At 45.8% G+C, this 21,445-nt stretch overlaps 1 protein-coding gene and 2 non-coding genes across 4 annotated transcripts; 2 read left to right on the forward strand and 1 right to left on the reverse strand.

Annotated features, from left to right (window-relative positions):
- The first annotated feature begins 9,910 nt into the window (after nucleotides 1-9,910).
- On the forward strand, nucleotides 9,911-18,414 carry Mrpl58 (mitochondrial ribosomal protein L58). Of its 2 annotated transcripts, XM_036198166.1 has the most exons (7): nucleotides 9,911-10,115; nucleotides 15,428-15,464; nucleotides 15,620-15,658; nucleotides 17,025-17,084; nucleotides 17,620-17,702; nucleotides 17,791-17,960; nucleotides 18,152-18,414. In XM_036198166.1, the coding sequence occupies exons 1-7, from the start codon at nucleotides 9,924-9,926 to the stop codon at nucleotides 18,234-18,236; spliced, it is 666 nt and encodes a 221-aa protein (XP_036054059.1). In that variant the 5' UTR covers nucleotides 9,911-9,923; the 3' UTR covers nucleotides 18,237-18,414. The 2 variants fall into 2 exon arrangements, with proteins under 2 accessions (XP_036054059.1, XP_036054060.1); XM_036198167.1 differs by lacking the exon at nucleotides 15,620-15,658.
- Nucleotides 18,415-21,056: 2,642 nt separating this feature from the next.
- On the forward strand, nucleotides 21,057-21,129 carry Trnar-ccu. Its single transcript has one exon. It is a non-coding gene; the product is annotated as a tRNA-Arg (tRNA).
- A 215-nt stretch (nucleotides 21,130-21,344) lies between these two features.
- Nucleotides 21,345-21,417, reverse strand: Trnar-ccu. The gene has a single exon. It is a non-coding gene; the product is annotated as a tRNA-Arg (tRNA).
- Between the last annotated feature and the right edge of the window lie 28 nt (nucleotides 21,418-21,445).

Below are 21,445 nucleotides of genomic sequence, written 5' to 3' on the forward strand. Positions count from 1 at the left end.
AATTTGGTCTTAGAGAAATAAAGTAAATGGGCAAAGGAGCATGGTATACATAGATTATTTTCCCTCAGATAGCCCCACACCAGATGTAGCATCTTCCCCAGGACCCCTGGGGAAGAATTTTCTCAGGGCAGACCCCTGGGAAAATTCCAATACATACCTGTCTACACTGGAACTTAATATTTAGTCCAGAATGGCCTTGAAGTTGGGACCCCTGAGCCTGCAGAGTGGTGAGATTATTTGTGTGACTCAGTCTTCCTTTTCTATTATCATTCTTTTTGTTTTTGTTTTTGTTTTTGTTTTGTTTTGTTTTTGTTTCTTGAGACAGGGTTTCTCTGTGTAGCTTTGGAGCTGTCCTGGATCTCACTCTGTAGCCCAGCTGGCCTAGAACTCATAGAGATCTGCGGCCTCTGCCTCCTGAGTACTGGGATTAGGGATGTGCGCCACTGCCATTCAGTTACTTAGGATTTTTTTATGATGATAAAAATAGATAGATTTGGCCAGGCAGTGGTGGTGCACGCCTGTAATCCCAGCACTCAGGAGGCAGAGGCAGGCGGATCTCTGTGAGTTTGAGGCCAGCCTGGGCTACAGAGCTAGTCCAGGACAGGCTCCAAAGCTACAGAGAAACCCTGTGTCGAAAATAAATAAATGAATAAATAAATAAATAAATTTAGAGCAAGCCAGGAGGACTCAGTTGGCTGGCAACATCCAAAGCACCATGATGAGGAGCCAGCTGAACATGTGCCTTCTCTCCTTCCAGTCTAAGGGTGCTGACCTTGGTCACATCAGCCAAGCTTGTTCATGCAGCTTCTTCTGAGTCTGTTCAACCTAGACTTAACCCTGACTTCCATAGTGACCACTAACACCCCACTTCTTCTGCCTTCTCCATGGCTGACTCCAAGGCCAGGGAAGTTGATGGTGGTCAGTGATAAAGCTGGTGTCACCAGAGGACACTCTTCCCAGGATGACTAGGCTGCCGGAAGACGGGTGATGGGCGAGTCAGCATGTGGCTGTGGCAGCCATTCAGCATGAACTTCTTAGAGTTCAAAGCCTTCACTCTGGCCTTAGCTCAGGGGGCTGAAGCAGGGACACTGGGGAGATTGCTTCTTTGCTTTAGTGTTTTCACGGAGAAGAGACCCTGGTGGTTTTTTTTTTTTTTTTTTTTTTTTTTTTTTTTTTTTTAACATGTAAGGAATTTTTTCTCTGCATGTGTCTGTGCACCTTGTGGATGCTTCATGTCTGAGGCCAGAAGAAGGCATTAAGATCCATGGGGACTGGAGTTATAGACAGTTTTAAACCCCCAGGTGAATGCTGGGAATTGAACCTAGGTCTTTTGAAAGAGTAGCCAATGCTCTTAACTACTAAACCATCTCTTCAGTCCTACCCACCATCTCTTATTATTATTTATTAGTAGTATGGGGGAGGGGTTCCCCATACCATGGCTTGAATGTGGAGGTCAAAGGATAACCTTCAGGAATTAATTCTATCTTTCCATCCTGTGGGTTCTGAGAATCAAACTCAGGTCATCAGAATTAGCCATCTTTCCAGCCCTGGGGTTTTTTAAAAGGTTTCCTGGGTTGCTATGGTGATGTTGAGTGAGTGAAAGGCAGAAGGGGAGAGACTGATACCTTGAGGGAGCACAAGAGGAGGAATCACGTAGCAGGAACCTTAAATGGTCTCTCCAGTTCCTCAGCTGATCCTGTTTCCTCAGACTGGAAGCCTCTGTGTCCTCATCCAGAATGGGTCTCAGCTGAACTGCTGCTCCAAAGCCTGAATGTCTAACCAGCCAAATGTTGCTAGTTTCTGGTCTCCATGCCTTATATATCTTTCTCTTTCTGCCGTCACTCACTTTCTGGGATTAAAGGCTCGCTTTCTAGGATTAAGGGCGTGAGTCACCATGCTCGGCTGTATCCTTGAACAGTTGGATTTCTGCCTCTGGAATGCTAGGATTAAAGACGAGTGCTACCACTGCCTATCCTCATGTTTAATATTGTGGCTGTTCTGTTCTCTGACCCCAGATAAGTTTATTAGCGTGCACAATATTTCGGGGAACACAATACCACCACAGAATCAGACCAGCCCCTGCCCATTGAGAGCATAAGACGGTTATAGGAAAAACAAAAGGGCCGTTTATCTCCTGGTGTCTTCAAACTTACATTCCATGCATGTAGCACTCACAGCTCCCATCCATTCCTGGGGACCCATTTCCTCCCAACAGTGTGGAAAGGACAGTAGACACCATTGTGAACTTCTTATCTGGGAGGCATGTCTCACCAAGTCTCCACATAGCCTCCTTGAACTCTGGAAGGGAAGAAGGTGCAATGGGGGGGGGGGGCACAGAGCTGGGCCCCAAATAGGTGATTACATCAACTAACAGCCTGGGCGGTTTCATGTGAAGCATGCATGAGGCGGTCAGAGGACAGCTTGTGTTGCTGGTAGGATGCTCCTACTGCAGCATCCAAGTGCTGGGATTACAGGTGTACATCACCACACCACAGCAATTTCTCTGCTATTCCCTTTCATTGAACCAACACTTTTCTAGATCCAAGGCTGAACCCAGTAAATCACTGTGGTAAGGAATTCAACACACCCCTGTTTCAGCCTCTCTGCAAATCGTAAGTTCATATGCACAGAGAGAGAGAGAGAGAGAGAGAGAGAGAGATGTATGTAGTTAGAGTTTTCCTGCCTGGCCCAGTCAGGACAAATCTCTCTTACCCACCAGTCCCACAGTCGCTCAGAACCAAACAAGAAAGCACATGGAAACTTACATTGTTTACAAACTGTATGGCTGTGGCAGGCTTCTTGTTATCTACTTTTTCTATCTTAAATTAACCCATTTCTGCTTATCTATACTTTACCACATGGCTTGTGGCTTACCAGTGTCTTTACATGTTGCTTTTCATGGCAGCGGCTGGCGGTGTCTCCCCCCAGCCTTCTACTTCCCAGAATTCTCTACTCTCTTGTCCCGCCTATACTTCCTGCCTGGCCACTGGCCAATCAGATCTTTATTTACACAGAGCGATATCCACAGCACTTCCCCTTTTCTTTTTTTTTTTTTTTAAGGAAGGTTTTAACTTTTACATAGTACAATTACATATAACAAAACAATTATCAAGCAAGAATTACAGTTACAATATTAAAGAAGATATCCTATCTATCTTATATTTGTGAGTCTAAGGTTTTATATCTAACTTACCTTTTATCATAACTGAGGAAATTATAACTATCTAGTCTTCAACCACATCAAAGGCCTCAGAAGGATATAATATTACCTGAGAACTGGGAGAAGGATGCAAGCAACTTTCGGGAGTCTTGCAAGAGTAGACAGAGACAGCTGGCAGCCTGGACAGTCACCTAATGTTCCTTTGTAAAGTTGGGGCATTTGTCTTCAGCCCACAGGGCTAGAGTCTCTTGGTCACTTCTCTCAATGTCCTGTAGAATGTCTGGCAGTTTCCTCTGCAAAGCAGGAACCTGAAGGACCATTTTGTCAAGCAAAGTTCAGTGGTCACCTTTCTATGGGTCCTGCATGTCCAGTTGCTCGAGCAGTCCAGGCAAGAACAGTTTCTTGTCCAAATGACTATTTTTGCCAAGGTGAAGATAAACTCCATATGAAGTGTCTTCAATGCCCATCCTCCTCTCTGAAGTAAATCAGTGCTGCCAGGAGCAGACATGTCTCACTGTCCAGAAAGTCTAAATTTTAAAAGTATTTTAAATGCCATATTCTGTAGGTCTTTGAAGTATTTGAAGATTACCTATCTATCTGAAATATGTCTATGTATATCTAGAAGACTTAACTAACATGGCTATGAGTATGATTATCATAGATGACTAATTATTAATCTATTTTTAATTATCCATTTCAATTTAAAATGAGCTATACAAACATAATACCTTAAACACGATTAGAAATATACACACAGTATAACAAAATTAACTTTAAGTTTGTATCAATAGACTAAAATCTATACCAATGTAAAACATTTCAAACCAGTTGTTGCTCTTTAGAAGTAAGTTCCTTAATCTACCCTTTCATCCTATTATATCTGTATCATATCCCCCTTTCTTTTTTAGAAAGAGATCTCATTTATAATCAAACTGCTTTAAAGAAAAATATTGGTTTTTCTCTGTCCCACACCAGAGGGCTCTTCTGATTTGGGACACAAGAATCTCTTAACCTTTTTTTTTAGCAATATGTCTGGGTTTAGTGAAGGAGTGAGCCAATTCCATCTCCAAAGCCAGCTTGATAATTTTGGGAAATTGGGCGTAGTTTCTCTTACTACTTCCTGCTGGAGGGGGGCGCTGTATCTTATGGGGACACAAAGAAAATTTTAGGATTATGGAGTAGTCTGTGAGGGTAAAACTCTGAGCCAGTTGCCTTGAAACCATTCTGCATGTCAGATCATCTGGGCCATGGTGTTATCGGAGACCTTTCAGGTGGTCTTGGCTGATCAAACCTGATGTATCTTAATCTGGAACAAATCCATAGCCTCTGGCTTTCTGTGGAAACAAAAGCAGAGACTCTTTTCCAAAGCAACATATCCTTATATCCAAATTTTGAAGTCAAGGTACCTTTAAAATTTACATATTTGTTTAACTCAATAGCTTTTATGATCAAATCTTTTTCTGCAGTTAAAAATCCCAAAGACAACATAAACCAGATTCTCTGTGTAATATCCATCTTTGTAAGACTGAAATGCCACTGTGGCTGCCGGCTCCACCCACCTCAGCTTCCCAACATGGCGGTGGTACAGTTTACCGCCAGCTCTGGTTCTGGAGCCATGTGTACCATCAACTATCAGAAGCAGTTCTATCAAAGCAGTGCATAGCCCAGAAACTCTTTTTTTTTTTTTAACTTGCAAAGGCTAAATCCACCATGCAGCAGAGCAAAGTGCTGCTTGTAGACTCCTCATTCCCGCCACACTGCAGGTCAGACGCACACGCCAGGAACCTGCCACAGTAGCTAAAACCAGCAGGCTGCCGCTAACTTGACAGAAACAACTAGGAAGCTGTTTTTAGCTCCGTTTTAGAATCTTTTTTCTCAGGTTTTAGGTGGAAATTCTTGCCCCACGTTGGGAGCCATTTGTAGCTAGAGTTTTCCTGCCTGGCCCAGTCAGGACAAATCTCTCTTACCCGCCAGTCCCACAGTCGCTCAGACCCAAACAAGAAAGCACACAGAAACTTACATTGTTTAGAAACTGTATGGCTGTGGCAGGCTTCTTGTTATCTACTTTTTCTATCTTAAATTAACCCATTTCTGCTTATCTATACTTTACCACATGGCTTGTGGCTTACCGGTGTCTTTACATGTTGCTTCTCATGGCAGCGGCTGGCGGTGTCTCTCCCCAGCCTTCTACTTCCCAGCATTCTCTACTCTCTTGTCCCGCCTATACTTCCTGCAGGGACCAGACAGGAAACTGGAGGTAGGGAAGGATGCAGTTTCCAAAGAGACAGCTTTACCCTTTCACTCAAGCCACGGAGCACATGCTGTGCTGCTCATCCCTCTGGGGAGAAAAAGTCGTCCAGAGAGCTTGTCAGAATGGATTTCCTACCCTCTGGCTGCAGAGGGAAAAGCCATCGGATCTTAAGGGGCCTGTGCACAGCATCTCTGAGGAGTGCTTGTTGCGTGTTGACTTGTGCTGGCTCTGTGGCTGGCTCTGTGGCAAGTGGCTCTAGTCTGTTTAGTACCCGCAGCAACTTCACGAGACAACTGTAAATGCTCTCATTTACTCAAGTTCGGAGGTTAAGTGAGTCATTCAAGGTCACCCAGAAATATTTCAACTCAGGATGAGGGATGTAGCTGATGCAAAGTGTTTCTCTAGCATATGCAAGCTCCCATGGTCCATCCCCAGCACCACACACACACACACTCACACACACACACACACACACACACACACACATACACACTCACACACACACACACACACACACACACAGAGTGCATTCAAAGTATTTCAACTGAGACCTGATGCCACCATTCCTCACTACATATTGCCTATGCCCACAACATAGAGAGGTTTTGGGTTTTTTGAGACACAGTTTCTCTGTGTAGCCCTGGCTGTCTTGGAACTTACTCTATAGACCAGGCTGGCATCGAACCCAGAGGTCCGCCTGTCTCTGCCTCACGAGTGCTGGGATTAAAGGCATGTGCCACCACCAGCTGTCTTGACATAGCGTTTTAAGGGACCACCTGACTTAGGTCACTCAGAAGGGAAATCCTGTGGGCCCTTCATGTGACAGTCATATGCCAACTCACAAGCTGTACAGCTGGGCTGTGTTCACAGTTCCCCAGCTTCCAGGACTGGCTTGTCGATTCTTAATCCTTTCTTCATTTTTCCTTGAGTGAATGCCCGCTTCCTGAAGCAGCATCTCAGCCCATCCAACCTTGGGAGGGCCAATGAGGGAAGTGGAGATCTGGCTTCAACCTTCAGTGCCAGTCTTTTCACCGTTATTTAACAGGAGATCTTGTTACATAACGTAGGCTGGCATGAAACTCACTATGCATCTATCACAGGCTGGCTGTGAACTCGTAGTAATCCTCCTGCCTCAGCCTCCCAAGGGCTGAAATTATAGACCTGCTCCACCACACCCCACTTAGTGCTTGCCTTTATCCAGGGAACAGGTGTCACCTCATAGGCCCATTTTTCCTCCCCAGGGCCCGTACTGAATGGTTCCTGGCAGCAGCCAGTGAGAAGAGCCTGCCAGCTGCTCTTCCCCCGACTCCAGGGCAACCTGCCTCTCATTCTCTGCTATATTCCCATCTCTCCCAGAATCCAGGCCACCAGATGGCCTGAACAGGCTATGTTTATTTGGAGCCATAAAAATGTGAAGCTTCCTTTTCCTTCGACCCGTGGGTCAGACACAGGTTGGAGCCACAGCTCGGAGCAAAGATACCTTGGCAATGCTCTGATTTCATTATTCATAATCCATAACCTGAATGTCTGGGTTTGCTTCCCTGAGCAGCTTATTCTGGTCACTATGGAAACGTCTCTGCTCCCACTGAGGTTCTGGGAATAAGTCAGACATGGAGGGACCCAGGAGACTCCTTCTAGCCCAGAGCCCCAAAGGAATATGTCAGTTGCCAGTGCTTAGTAGTTTGAGTTTACAGAGTGCCTAGGAACTGGGGCTGGTTTATCTCCCCAGTAATGCTGAGACCATAAAGGCTTGCTTCAGTGACAATCTCCTATTCCAATCAGCCAGTGTCCCTGGGGAATATTTAAATTGTCCCAGGGGCATATTTTTCTAGGTAATGACACTTTCTCCTAAAATCAAACTCTTCATTACAAGCTAACCACAAGCATTGCTAACAATTGCTAACATTTATTGGCCTCTGTTTTCATCTACACACAACCCCAACTAAGTAGCTTAGCTAGGCTAGGAATTAGTCACCTTCAAACACCACTCGTTTCCCTGGAGCCTTAGCATTGGGACTTCACCAATTCTGGGTTTCATGCCTTAACACCAAAATGAAATGGCTCTGCTTAACCTGGAGTCTTCTGGATTCTTACCTATTTCTCCAGCTTGTCTTATCTAGTGGCTAGAAGAACCCACAATGCTTAAAGCTACAGGGAAGGAAGAGGACTGTATTTAGAAACATTTCCCTCCATTATTAGGGTGCACAATATATTGGGGAAACACAATATCACATTTCCCCCTTTTTGTCTAAAATTTAAAAAAGCTTATAACTAATACAAGAAAAACTATATCCAGTAAGTATATTCAATATATACACTCAAGAATTACATTAACAATTGACAGATTCAGACAAAAACTCAAATATATATATATTTGGTTTTTCGAGACAGAGTTTCTCTGTGTAGCTTTGCACCTTTCCTGGAACTCACTTGGTAGCCCAGGCTGGCCTTGAACTCAGAGATCCGCCTGGCTCCATTATATATATAATAATGTCCAGTCCATTAACATTTAATAAATTCAGACAAAAAAATTTCATTACTTATACTATTTAAAACAAGTAGTTCCTTTTTAAAAGTAGATTCAATAATCTCCCTTTTTATCTTATCAATTCTATATCTTCCCTTTTAAAAAAATCTACCTTTTATCTTATTATTTCTATACCCTCCCATTTATCTTTTCAGAGTAGATTCAATAATCTACCCTTTTATTCTATTATTTCTATCTTCTTTTTTCAGAATAGATTCAATAATCTACCTCATCTATATTTTTTTTCTTGTTTTTTAAATTTAGAAACAATCCCTCCAATGATCTCCCTCCCACCCTAGGCTGGGTATAAACTAAGCCATCCATCACAACTCACACATGGGTGGGGGTGACTTATAGTTTTTTTGTTTTGTTTTGTTTTGTTTTTAAGTTTTATTTACTTATTATATACAGTGTTCTGTATGCATGTATCCTGCAGTCCAGAAGAGGGCGCCAGATATCATTACAGATGGTTGTGAGCCACTGTGTGATTGCTGGGAATTGAACTCGGGACCTCTGGAAGAGCAGCCAGTGCTTTTAACCTTTGACCCATCTCTCCAGTCCTTATAGGCTCTTTTGTGGGGACGGTGGGAACAAACAAAACAAAACAAAGAACACCTAAAACCCTACAACTCAACTTGACTGAAACTCAACTTTCAAAAACAAATTGCCATACAATTCACTATGGTTTGTCCATGGTGTGCCACGCTCTGCATGCTTAGAATATAGCAGAGAGCCTACATTCCAGCTAGGAGACAGAAAATTATGTTCGAAAATAAGACTGGGCCTTGCATGGTGGCACCCACCTGTAATCTGAGCATCTGGGAGGTAGAGGCAGGAGGATCAGGAGTTCAAGGCCAGCCTGAGATATATATATATCTCAGAACAAAAACACAAACCAGACCTGCTCTATATAGTGAGTTCCAGGCCAACCAGGGTTACAGAACTGAGACCCTGTCTCAGTACGTATAAACACATACATACATACGTACATACATACATATACATACCATACATAGATAGCACAAATCAACCAACCATTAAACTCAAAACCACACACACAAAGATTGGCTAATTATCTACCTATTTGTCTGTCTGTCTATCTAATCTACCCATCTATCTGAAGCAGACTAGGAATGTGGCTCACACACTGAGAAGGGATAGGAGAGGGCAGGGATAACCCAAACTAAGCAGGTAAGATTATATTTATTTTATTCATTTATTTTTTGGTTCTTCAAGACAAAGTTTCTCTGTGTGTCTCTGGCTGTTCTGGAACTCACTCTATAGACCAGGGTGGCCTCAAATTCAGAGATCTGCCTGCCTCTGCCTCTGGAGTGCTAGACTTGAAGGTATGCTCCACCATGGCTCTGTAGTAGGTAAGATCTTATTGATGTGTTTGGTTAGGTTGTTGGGTCCGGGTGAAAAGAATGGATTCAAAAAGAGAAAAGTGTGTTTCTGGGGACATGGAACCCAGGGGTTGTTTGTTCATTTATGTATTTATTTATTAGTAGTAGTATCATTGTTGTTGTTATTTTTAGTTTTCGAGACAAGATTTCTCTGGGTAGCCTCGGCTGTCCTGGAACTCATTCTGTAGACCAGGCTAGCCTCGAATTCATAGAGATCTGCCTGCCTTTGCCACCTGAGTGCTGGGATTAAGGGCGTGCGCCACCATTGCCTCCCAGCTATTTATTATTTTTACTACAGGGGCTCACTATGTAACTAGATTAGGCTAGAATCTGCCTTAGTGATGATACTGCAAGCGAGCACCACCAAGCCAGGCAGATACAGGAGTCTTTTTAAAAAGAATCTCCCGTAGGTGGTCGCTGTCTGCCGGTCAACCTCTGCCAGATGCCAGCTGGGTACCCACCACCACCACCACACCTAGGTGGCCAGCCCAGGGCCCGAAAAACCAGGCGGAACTCAGGACGCGAGGGCAGCGCCAGCTCGCGGACCACGGGGAGAGTGCGCACCGGAAGCAGTCCTGAGAAATGATCATGGCGGCCGCCGGGGGCCTGCGCTGGGGCCTGCACCGAGCTGGAACCTTGTTGCTCTCGCCGCCCGCGCGCTGTGCTCGCCACGCTCTGCACAGACAGGTAGACGGCACCGAATTCCAGAGCATCTACAGCCTGGACAAGCTCTACCCCGAGTCCAAGGGCGTGGATACGGCCTGGAAGGTCCCGGTGAGCCGAGAAAGGCGGGACGGAAAGGGCGGTTCCTCTCGCTGCTAGGTGACGCCAAGAAGCCGGGCGGCGTGGAACCTTTTGGTTGCTGAGGGAGGAACTGGTCGTCCTAGCAACCCAGGTGGGAGGGGTGGGGGCTGTGGGATTTTAGGGTGTGGTTGCAGCCATCGTGCTTCGAGTAGTGCAGGGCCTGGGAGAGAGCCTGCCACCTCTGCATCCTTCAAAATCACCAGCTTTTCCCCGTTTGTTTTCCGGTCTTCAGGCCCACATTCTATGGGGAATGTGAATTATGGACCCTCAAAGTGGACAATAAAAGCTGAGGTCCGCAAGTTGTAACGTTACTCGGTCTGTTGCCCCTAGTAACGTCAGGAAGCCAGAGACAAGGTTGTTCCTTCGTGATCCATATTTAGACTGTTGTACGTAGCTACACTGCATTGGGCCGGAGCAGGAGAGAGAGAACCTATTGAGTTGCATCCAAAGGACTGAAAGAGCATCCAGTGTTTTCATTCACTCACACTTCATTCACCAGACTTCTCGAGATTGTCCAGTGAGCACTGATAATTTGGGACAGAGTGTAGTAAAAACAAATCCTAAGGCTGTGGAGCTTATGGTATACTAGAGGGAGACAGACAAATAAATGACAAGTAACACTGGATATGATACTTTAGAGAAAATAAGACCCAGAAGGAAGAAGTAAAGCCAGAAAAGCAGCTGCAGGTTTCTTATAAGTTTGTTTTGGGGCTGGAGAGATGGCCCAGTGGTTAAGAACACTGACTGCTCTTCCAGAGGACCCAGGTTCAATTCCCAGCACCCACATGACAGCTCACAACTGTCTATAACCCCAAGATCTGACACCCTCACACAGACACACATGCAGGCAAAATGCCAATGCACATAAAATAAAAATAAAGTTGTTAAAAAATAATATATAAATTGAAAGTTTTTTTTTTTAAAAAGTTTGTTTTGACAAAGGATCTCATGTAACCTAGGCTGGCCCCAAACTTGCTACAGAGCTAAGGATAGTTTTGAGCTCCTGATCTTTCCACCTTTATCTCCCAAGTGTCAAGATTACTGGCATTTGGCCTATTTGTTTGTTTTCAGAAAGGCTCTTTCAAAGCCCTGGCTGGGCTCTTAATTTGTAATGATCTTCCTGCCTCTGCCTCTTAAGTGCCGAGATGATAGGCATGCACCACCAAACCTAGCTCAGAGTTGCAGTTTTAAGTAGAGTGATCTGGAAAAGCCCTGCCTGAAGGAGTGGGGCATAGTGGCCTGCATCTGCAATCCCAGCACTTGGGAGGCAGAGGCAGGAAAATCAGAAGTTCAGGGCCAGCCTGAAGCATGTGAGACCTTGTTACGGACAGAGAACAGGAAGGAATGAGAATCCTGGAGTGGTAAAAGTGTGGTGAGCAAATGCAGCCCCTTCAGGACAGTAGTATGCTGGACAAGTGTGGCTGGGCAGGCCAGTTCGATGAAGGGAAGCCAAAGAGGAGAGAAGTGGGCAGCGGCCGGGAATCGAATGATATGAACTTTACAAGATTGACTGTGTATTATAGAGAGTTAGAGACAATAGCCTGAAGAACAGCAAGAGCTAGGAGGTGAGCTCGAAGATTGCAATAACATAGACAAGAGAGGATTCGCAGCGTGGAAGCAACAGGAGTCTTGCAGATTGCCATATCCTAGGCATAAAGGAAGGAAGTATCTAGGATTTGCTACCGGGCAGGATAAGTGAGAGCAAGCTGGGTCTGTGGGACTGTAGTGGAGCAAAGAGGTTTACTTGAACCCAAAAGTTGGGAGTCACCAACATATATGGCATTTTCATCAGCTTAGAAGGATGGAATGTTTTAGGGAGGGAGAAAAAAGATTTCAGTGGCACATCAGAGTTTTAGCCACCACAGAGACCCAGTAAAGGAATGTGAGGAAGAGGCGTAAAGAGTCAAAGAGAAAACCTGGGCTGGGGATGACTTAGCGGAAAATAGGAAGGGCATTGCTGCTGAATAAAGAGCTGGGGAGAGAAGGTCTGGTGGGAGGAACTCAGTGTGACACAAGCCCTCCAGGCAAATGAACCAGGATCGTTCAAGGCATGGTGCCTCTGCTGCCAGCTTCCCGAGCACCAGAAGGAACAGGGTGGCCCACTAGGGTTGTTGCTTCAGGTTGGCAGCGGGCATTGGTGTTTAGTGCCCTTCATGTGTGTGCTCTTTGTGTAGCTGGAGATTCCTGCCTGGCACAGTCAGGACAAACCTCTCTCACCCGCCAGGCCCACAGTCAGGACAAACCTCTCTCACCCGCCAGGCCCATAGTTGCTCAGAACCAACCAAGTAAACACACAGAAACTTATATTGTTTACAAACTGTATGGCCCTGGCAGGCTTCTTGTTATCTACTTCTTCTATCTTAAATTAACCCATTTCTATTAATCTATACTTTGCCACGTGACTTGTGGCTTACCGGTGTCTTTACATGTTGCTTCTCATGGCAGCGGCTTGCAGTGTCTCTTCCCAGCCTTCCTGTTCCCAGCCTTCCTGTTCCCAGCCTCCTCCTCTTCCTTGTCCCGCCTACCCTCTTTCCTGCCTGGCTACTGGCCAATCAGCACTTTATTTATACAGAGTGATATCTACAGCACTTCCCCTTTTCTTTTTTTTTAAAGGAAGGTTTTAACTTTTACATAGTAAGATTACATATAAAAAAACAATTATTAAGCAAGAATTACAGTTATAATATTAAGGAAGATATCCTATCTATCTTATATTTGTGAGTCTGAGGTTTTTATATCTAACTTATCTTTTATCATAACTGAGAAAATTATAACTATCTAGTCTTCAACCACATCAAAGACCTCAGAAGGATATAATATTACCTGAGAACTGGAAGAAGGATGCAAGCAACTTTCGGGAGTCTCGTAGAGTAGACAGAGACAGCTGGCAGCCTGGACAGTCACCTAATGTTCCTTTGTAAAGTTGGGGCATCTGTCTTCAGCCCACAGGGCTAGAGTCTCTTGGTCACTTCTCTCAGTGTCCTGTAGAATGTCTGGCAGTTTCCTCTGCGAAGCAGGAACCTGAAGGACCATTTTGTCAAGCAAAGTTCAGTGGTCACCTTTCTATGGGTCCTGCATGTCCAGTTGATCAAGCAGTCCAGGCAAGAACAGTTTCTTGCCCAAATGGCTATTTTTGCCAAGGTGAAGATAAATTCCATATGAAGTGTCTTCAATGCCCACATCCTCTTCTCTGAAGTAAATCTGGTGCTGCCAGGAGCAGACATGTCTCACTGTCCAGAAAGGCTGAATTTTAAAAATAGTTTAAATGCCATATTCTGTAGGTCTTTGAAGTATTTGAAGATTACCTATCTATCTGAAATATCTCTGCGTATACCTAGAAGACGTAACTAACATGGCTATGAGTATGATTATCATAGATGACTAATTATTAATCTATTTTTAATTATACATTACAATTTTAAATGAGCTGTACAAACATAATACCTTAAACAAGAGTAGAAATATACACACAGTATAACAAAATTAACTTTAAGTTTGTATCAATAGACTAAAATCTATACCAATGTAAAACATTTTAAACAAGTTGTTGCTCTTTAGAAGTAAATTTCTTAATCTACCCTTTTTTCCTATTATATCTATATCATATCCCCTTTTCTTCTTTAGAAAGAGATCACATTTATAATCAACCTGCTTTAAATAAAAATACTGGTTTTTCTCTGTCCCACATCAGAGGGCTCTTCTGATTTGGGACACAAGAATCTCTTAACCTTTTTTTTTAGCAATATGTCTTGGTTTAGAGAAGGAGTGAGCCAATTCCATCTCCAAAGCCAGCTTGATAATTTTGGGAAATTGGGTGTAGTTTCTCTTACTACTTCCTGCTGGAGGGGGGCACTGTATCTTATGGGGACACAAAGAAAATTTTAGGATTATGGAGTAGTCCGTGAGGGTAAACCTCTGAGCCAGTTGCCTTGAAACCATTCTGGATGTTGGATCATCTGGGCCATGGTGTTATCGGAGACTGTTCAGGTGGTCTTGGCTGATCAAACCTGATGTATCTTAATCTGGAACAAATCCATAGCCTCTGGCTTTCTGTGGAAAACAAAAGCAGAGACTCTTTTCCAAAGCAACCTATCCTTATATCTAAATTTTGAAGTCAAGGTATCTTTAAAATTTACATATTTGTTTAACTCAACAGCTTTTTCGATCAAATCTTTTTTTTTTTTAGTTAAAAATCCCAAAAACAACACAAACCAGATTTTTTGTGTAATATCCATCTTTGTAAATTGAAACGCTGCTGTGGCTGCTGGTTCTGCCCACCTCCGCTTCCCGAAGTGGGGGTGGTACAGTTTACCACCAGTTCTAGGTCTGGAGCCATGTGTACCATCAACTATCAAAAGCAGTTTTATCAAAGCAGTGCTTAGCCCAGAAACTTTTTTTTTTTAAACTAGCAAAGGCTAAATCCCTCATGCAGCAGAGTAAAGTGCTGCTTGTATACTCCTCATTCCTGCCACAGTGCAGGTCAGATTGCACACGCCAGGAACCTGCCATAGTAGCTCTAATCGGCAGGTTGCTAACTTGAGAGAGACAACTAGGAAGCTGTTTTTAGCTCCGTTTTAGAATCTTTTTATCCAGTTTTAGGTGGAAACTCTTGCCCCACATTGGGCGCCAGATATTGGTAAAATTATTAAGGCCACTCCACGTAGTTAAAAGGGAGGTTTATTTTGTGGGGTAACTTACAAATGAAAGGATAGGTTGTAGGGTCTGGCAAAGGTATGGCGCAGTCTGGTGGTGTTCTCTGGAGAACTCTGCTCAGTCTACCTCCTGCGTCCAGCGTCCCAGAACCAAAAGAGAGAGACCTCCTCTCTATCTTGGGTCTTTCCGCTTCCTCCTCTGCCCCGCCTTGTGGGCATGACCATTACCGAAGCCTCAGTGGGGGTTGGAACTTCCAGGCCAATGCTGGGATAGCTATCTACTACATCTTTGTCTTGTCTCACCCACCCCATTCCTGTCCCCATGAGCCAGGCTGCTGATAGTACCCAGCAATAGCTTAAACCATGGCCCAGATGGCTGGAGGCGTGAGCTCCATCTTCCTAGAGGAGCGCTTCAGAGGTAGTGCCTGAGTCGGGGATGGTTTGATAGCATGACTTTGCTGAAGGCCTAAAAACAATAATGCATAACTTCTTAAAAGTGTTTATTGCAATTGTTGTGTGTGTGTGTGTGTGTGTGTGTGTGTGTGTGTGTGTGTGCGCGCGCCCCACAGAATGTATGTGAAAGTCAGGCCAACTAGGGACTTCCTTAACACTATGTATGTTATATTCCAGGAGCATGCGAAACAAGCCAGCAGTGACATCCCTCTAGGTAAGTAATGTTATTGAAAATCAGTCATCTTAGGTTAGGGGGCTAACTCAGTGGTAGAGTGCTTGCCTAGCATGAGATAGGCCCTGGGGTCAGTCCCAGGCACCACACACACACACACAAAACCATTTACCGAATTTCTCACATGTTCTTTCTAGATCTCACCAGACCAGTGAAGGACAGTAGAGAGACCAACCGTGAGTGTGAAAGGAGCCTTGCAGCTTATCTTAGAATAGCAACCAAATGATGACAGCCATGCATGTAGACTGCAAGGTCTGCCCACATGTGAAGAGCTCTTGATGTGCTTACGATTTAGAACTTTTGTAGTGTATCGGGGTTGAGTGCTGTGTGAAGAAGGAAGGTACAGGAGAGTGGCAGCCAAGGGCAGTGCCTCGTCAGTCTCTGCTCAGTGGACATTGGTTGCCTCTCATGGCCTCCTGAGCTCTCTGGAGGTTCACATTGCATTCCATTTCAGCAGAGTCAGCCACAGCCAGCATGACCTACCTGTCTTACATGCAAGGGTGCTGGGCTCCATAGTGTAGCCATTCCCCTGCAGTACCAGGTACCTTTGTTACTGAGTCAGAACAAGATTTAACTGGCTTTTCCAAAGGAGGAAAGACCTGGGAGGTGGTCTCAAGATGGGGCACTGTTCCCTGCCACCATGGTGTCACAGTACCTCAACACCCACACTGCTGTGGTTTACCAGCTGATCTTCTCGCAGTTTGCTGCTTCTGTGTCTCTCCTACCCAGACACTGTCAAGGCCTTTGCAGGAGATATAGAAATGGGAGGAAGGGGGTTGGGGATTTAGCTCAGTGGTAGAGCACTTGCCTAGCAAGTGCAAGGCCCTGGGTTCGATCCTCAGCTCAAAAAAGAACAACAACAAAACAAACAAACAAACAAGACAGACAGAGAAGCTGTAGGACTTTGTCAAGATCATATATAGTTAGTGGCCACACTGCCTTTCAGGATGAGAGCTCCCAAACTAAAGATCAAGTTCTCATCCATCCAACACATAATTTCAACCCATAGTATGAGCTAGGCCCTGAAGACACAGTCAGAAACAATACTCTCTTGTCCCTGTCTGTGTAGTCTACACTGAAGGCCTCAAACTCAACATTCTCCTCCCTCAGCCTCCCAAGTGCCAGCTTTACAAGGAATGTGCCATCCCGCCCACCTAGCCATGTCCTCTTAGGATTCTAGCCCATCGTGATTCCATATTCATCACTCTTGGAACTATGTAAAACTAAATATGTCCCTTAGCTTGAGTCTTCCCTTTAAAACAAACAAACCAAACACAAGAAGGATTTGGTAGAATGTGCTAGACTTGGGTCATAATTTTACTTCCTCCACTCTCTGGGAGGCCTTGGGAAAGTCAGTTGTCCTGATTTTAGTTTTGACATCTTTGGATGCTGTCCAGCTTTACAGGTGTGTGTGTGTGTGTGTGTGTGTGTGTGTGTGTGTGTGTGTGTAAGAGAGGTGTGTGATCATCACATTGACTAAATTAGCACTTTACATGTTCAGGCGTCGGGGAACCCTCATGTATGTATTCTCCTGTTTTGCAGATCGATTGAGCATATCTTACTGTCGGAGCAGTGGTCCTGGGGGGCAGAATGTTAACAAAGGTAGAGGCACTTCAGTGTTCCCTTTTGCTGCAGATCTCAGCTGGGAGAGGGTGTGAGGGGGGTCCGCATTCACATTCCTGTGGAATAACGGGGTTTTTCTGCAGCTCTCCCACCCCCAGCTTACAATAACCCTTTGACTCTTCTGACTGTGGTCTGATTGTCTGGTGCTCAGCTGTAGGTTGCTAAGGCTAGGATTGGCTTTTGAGGATAAACAAAGAGAACTCACAGCTTGAGCTGGCAGCCTGCTTGGATCCACAGAGAACAGGTTTCCTTTGCTCTCGTGAAACCCATCCCCCTGCTCTTTTCAGAGTCCAGTAAAACTGTCAGGAGAAACCCTGGACATTTGGATACCAGAAGTCTAGATTTGTCCCAAAGAGTTAAACTTGTGGGCTTGTTCCATGGCTAGCTTTGACACAGGCTAGACAGTTCCTGGCTAAGTAGTTGGCTGCCCTTGGCTTCAGGACTGCCCCTGAATGCCTGGGCAGTGTGGCCTCAGAAGAGTCTCAGGATCCCTGCTCCTTCCTCCCATCCACAGTGAATTCCAAGGCTGAAGTCAGGTTTCACTTGGCCAGTGCAGACTGGATTGCTGAGCCCGTGCGCCAGAAAATTGCTCTCAAGGTACTCATCCCTTTCTGTCCCTGTGGCTCCTTGGGGTGGGGATAGGCTTGTTGGCCTTTGTGGTGTTTCTCATTTTCCTCCTTGGCAGCATAAAAACAAAATCAACAAGGCAGGAGAGCTGGTACTTACCTCCGAGAGCAGTCGCTATCAGTTCCGGAATCTGGCAGAATGCCTACAGAAAATTCGAGACATGATTGCTGAGGCCAGCCAGTTGCCCAAGGAGCCATCCAAAGAGGACGCTCAGCTCCAGAGACTCAGGTACAGATGGGCGGGTGAGAGGAGGCAGGGTAGAGTCCAGGAGCTCCCAGCAGGGGCAGTGGAGAAGCTGCTGAGAGGAGCGAGGTGCACATCTGGTTTCTGCTGACTGGGTTGCTCTGCTACCCCTCAGCTTCCAGCTTTGAAAAGCACTGACTGCACATCTGGACCTCATTGGCGTCTTTTGTTTTCAGGATAGAAAACATGAATCGGGAAAGACTGCGACAGAAAAGAATAAACTCTTCCATAAAGACGAGCAGGAGGGTGACGGTGGACTGAAGTCACCACACTGCCAGCCAAGACTGGGGTGTCATGCTGCTCTGCAGACAGCTGCCATACCAGGGGAGCCTTGCTAGGACCTTCCTTAGGAGGGAAGGCTAGAGGTCATCCAGGGCAGCCCCTCAGTTGTCCACTTCATTTATTACTGGCAGCAATAAACTCCTAAGCACAACTGTGAGCCTCACCACTCAGTCAGAGCTTTGCAACAGGGCCCCTGCCTTCCAGCCTAAACCTGCCTCACGGTTGGTTTCTGTGACAGCACATAGGGCAGCAGAGGATGGTGAGTCTGTCCTCAAGGAGCAAAGAGCTAGAAGGGCTGGGATCCATGAGCAGGCATTTGAGCTGGACCATCAGAAACACACAGCGACCGAACGCGGTGGGCAGGAAGGAAGCTGGTGGCAGGAGGTGACAAGGAAGCCGGGGTGCCAAGTGGCAGGCTGTGCAGGAGATGTGGGAGGCGCACCTGGGAAGAAGACATGGAAGAGCCTGGAAATTCGTTTAGCTACATCCCCAGGCCAGAAGTTTGGGGTTTGTTTACTCATTTGGTAGGTGGCATTTGTGTGACACATTTACATGAGGGGGTTAGAGGGCAGCCCGCCCACAGAGTCACCTTTCTTTACATGGGAGTGGAACTTGCTTCAGGCTTAAAGGCAAATATCTTTACCTGCCAAGCCGTCTTGCTGGCCCTGGTTTTATTTATTATTATGAGGGGAGGCGTGCATGAACCACAGTACATGGTTCGTGGTCAGAGGACAGTTTGTGGAGGTCAGTTCCCCTCCTCCATGGCAGTCCCAGGGACTAGTCAGGCTGGGACACAGCACCTTTACCTGCTGCTGAACCATCTCACCAACCCTGCAAGTTGTTTATTATCTTTTCCCCCAAAATGGATTTACTTTTAAAAGCAAAAATAAGGGCTAGAGAGGTGGCTCAGCGGATAAAGGCACTTGTTGCCAAGACTGCCATGAATCGATCCCTGGTACCCACATGGTGGAAGGAGAGAACTGACTCATGAGAGTTGGCTTCTGACCTCCACCAGCTCCGTGAAGCATTCATGTGCACACACAAATATAACTTAATTTCTTTTAATCAGATAAGCTCTGCCCTGGTCAGATTTCCCAGAGACAAATCAGAATTTGGACTCTATATTAGCTTGAAAATTGAGCATCAGCCAGGTGGTGGTGGCGCACACCTTTAAGCCCAGCACTCAGAGGCAGAGGCAGGCGATCTCTGTGAGTTCGAGGCCAGCCAGGAAAGGAGCAAAGCTACACAGAGAAACCCTGTCTCGGAAAAAAAAAAAGGAAAGGAAAAGCAAATTGAGCATCATTAGTGTCTGGCAGGAGCCACTTACCTACAGGAGATAAAGCACTGCTGGGCTGCAAGGACATTCTCTAAGTTTGGTTTATTCTTCTCCAGGCTTCTGGGCGTGGGTGGGGTTTTAACAATCCCATTTAACAATCCCATTATGGATCTTGTTGCCAGTTCCCTGGGTCGTTGCTGAGCCCAGTGGCTCCTTTATATCACTGTCACTACAATGGCCATGACTTCTGTTTCTCCCAGTCTGCACATCTCTCCAAATGCTTTCAAACTTCAGTGTCCTCAAGCATGTTGGGGTCGAGGTCGTGGTAGTCTCCCACCTCCAACCCCAGTTGTTGCACTTAGTGAAGTCAGCGTTGAGAAACATGCCAGGGAACTGTTAGGATTAACTACAGGGGAACCATTATTCCACACAGATAAGTCATTTAAACAAACGCTTCCTGTGGTCAGTTACATAGTTCAAAATCATACATGCCTCCTTTCAAGCCTCAGCCCTTTCCCAGAACCTCAACACCTACCATGAAGCCATTGCTAAGCCCCTGAATTAAACTATACTTCCCAGACTGCTCTGCGCCTCCACTCCCTCAGGGTTTCTTTTGTTGTTGTTGTTCTTTGGTTGTTTTGTTTTGTTTTGTTGGTTTTTGGAGACAGGGTTTCTCTGTGTAGTTTTGCACCTTTCCTGGATCTTGCTCTGTAGACCAGGCTGGCCTGGAACTTACAGAGATCCGCCTGCCTCTGCCTCTGAGTGCTGGGATTAAAGGCGTCGCCACCAACCCCTGGCCCCTCAGGGTTTTTTGTTTTGTTTTGTTTTTTAAAGTGTAGCTGGGCGGTGGTGGCGGCCCAGCACTCGGGAGGCAGAGGCAGGTGGATCTCTGTGAGTTCGAGGCCAGCCTGGTCTACAGAGCTAGTCCAGGACAGGCTCCATAGCTACAGAGAAACCCTGTCTCGAAAAATAAAAATATAAATAAAAAATAAAGTGTCTTAACATTACAGTACTAAGGTTTCTCTCTCCTTGTCTATCTCCCTTCCTTCCCGCCCCTCTTTTGGCTGATGCCCGCCCTCTCCGTGCACTATACATTTGCAAAGAATATACATTGTGTATAAATGTTTCTGTCGTTATGGAAGGATCGGGAAGTTTTTCAGTGCTTACATTTCAATATTGTCAATATTGTGACTGATACTTATTTCTCATCCTTTCTGGATTCACCGTCAGTTCTTAAGAGGTGTAGGAAGGAACAAAATAGCCCGGGAGTGGGGGGCGGGACGGGGGAGCACCGGGAATTAATGCCGTGGAAACTTCCACTCGTTCACGGTCCCGGTGTGCGAGCGATCTCAAGGTACCCCCTTGGCCCTACCCTGCACACTGGGCGCTGGCCGAGCTCGGGCTTGAGTTCACTTCCCAGCAGCTCCCCAAGGCAACAACCAAAAAACGCATTTAAATGGGAGCAGAGACATGGTCGTGTCTGCACTCATTAGGACAGAAAAGGTGATAGCCACGTGCTGTGGGCCCCAGTGGCCTAATGGATAAGGCACTGGCCTCCTAAGCCAGGGATTGTGGGTTCGAGTCCCACCTGGGGTAGAAACTGGATGTGTGTCCTCTATTTTTAGTCCTCCTCTTTAGCCAGGTAAACGAGACGCGCATGCTCGGCGTTGATAAACCAGGGTGTAGGCCAGACAGGACAGGCAGAACCCAGACCTGTGGGACACACCAATCAGGATCGAGCAAATAAACGGGCCGCGCGAAAGAACCGGCTCAGAGACAGGAAGTACACGACTCCAAAATTAGGACTGCACCACCCCAGGTGGGACTCGAACCCACAATCCCTGGCTTAGGAGGCCAGTGCCTTATCCATTAGGCCACTGGGGCGCGATAAAAAGCCGTGTTCACGTGGTCC

The sequence above is a fragment of the Onychomys torridus genome, chromosome 8, assembly GCF_903995425.1.
Source record: "Onychomys torridus chromosome 8, mOncTor1.1, whole genome shotgun sequence".
Lineage (NCBI taxonomy): Eukaryota > Metazoa > Chordata > Mammalia > Rodentia > Cricetidae > Onychomys > Onychomys torridus.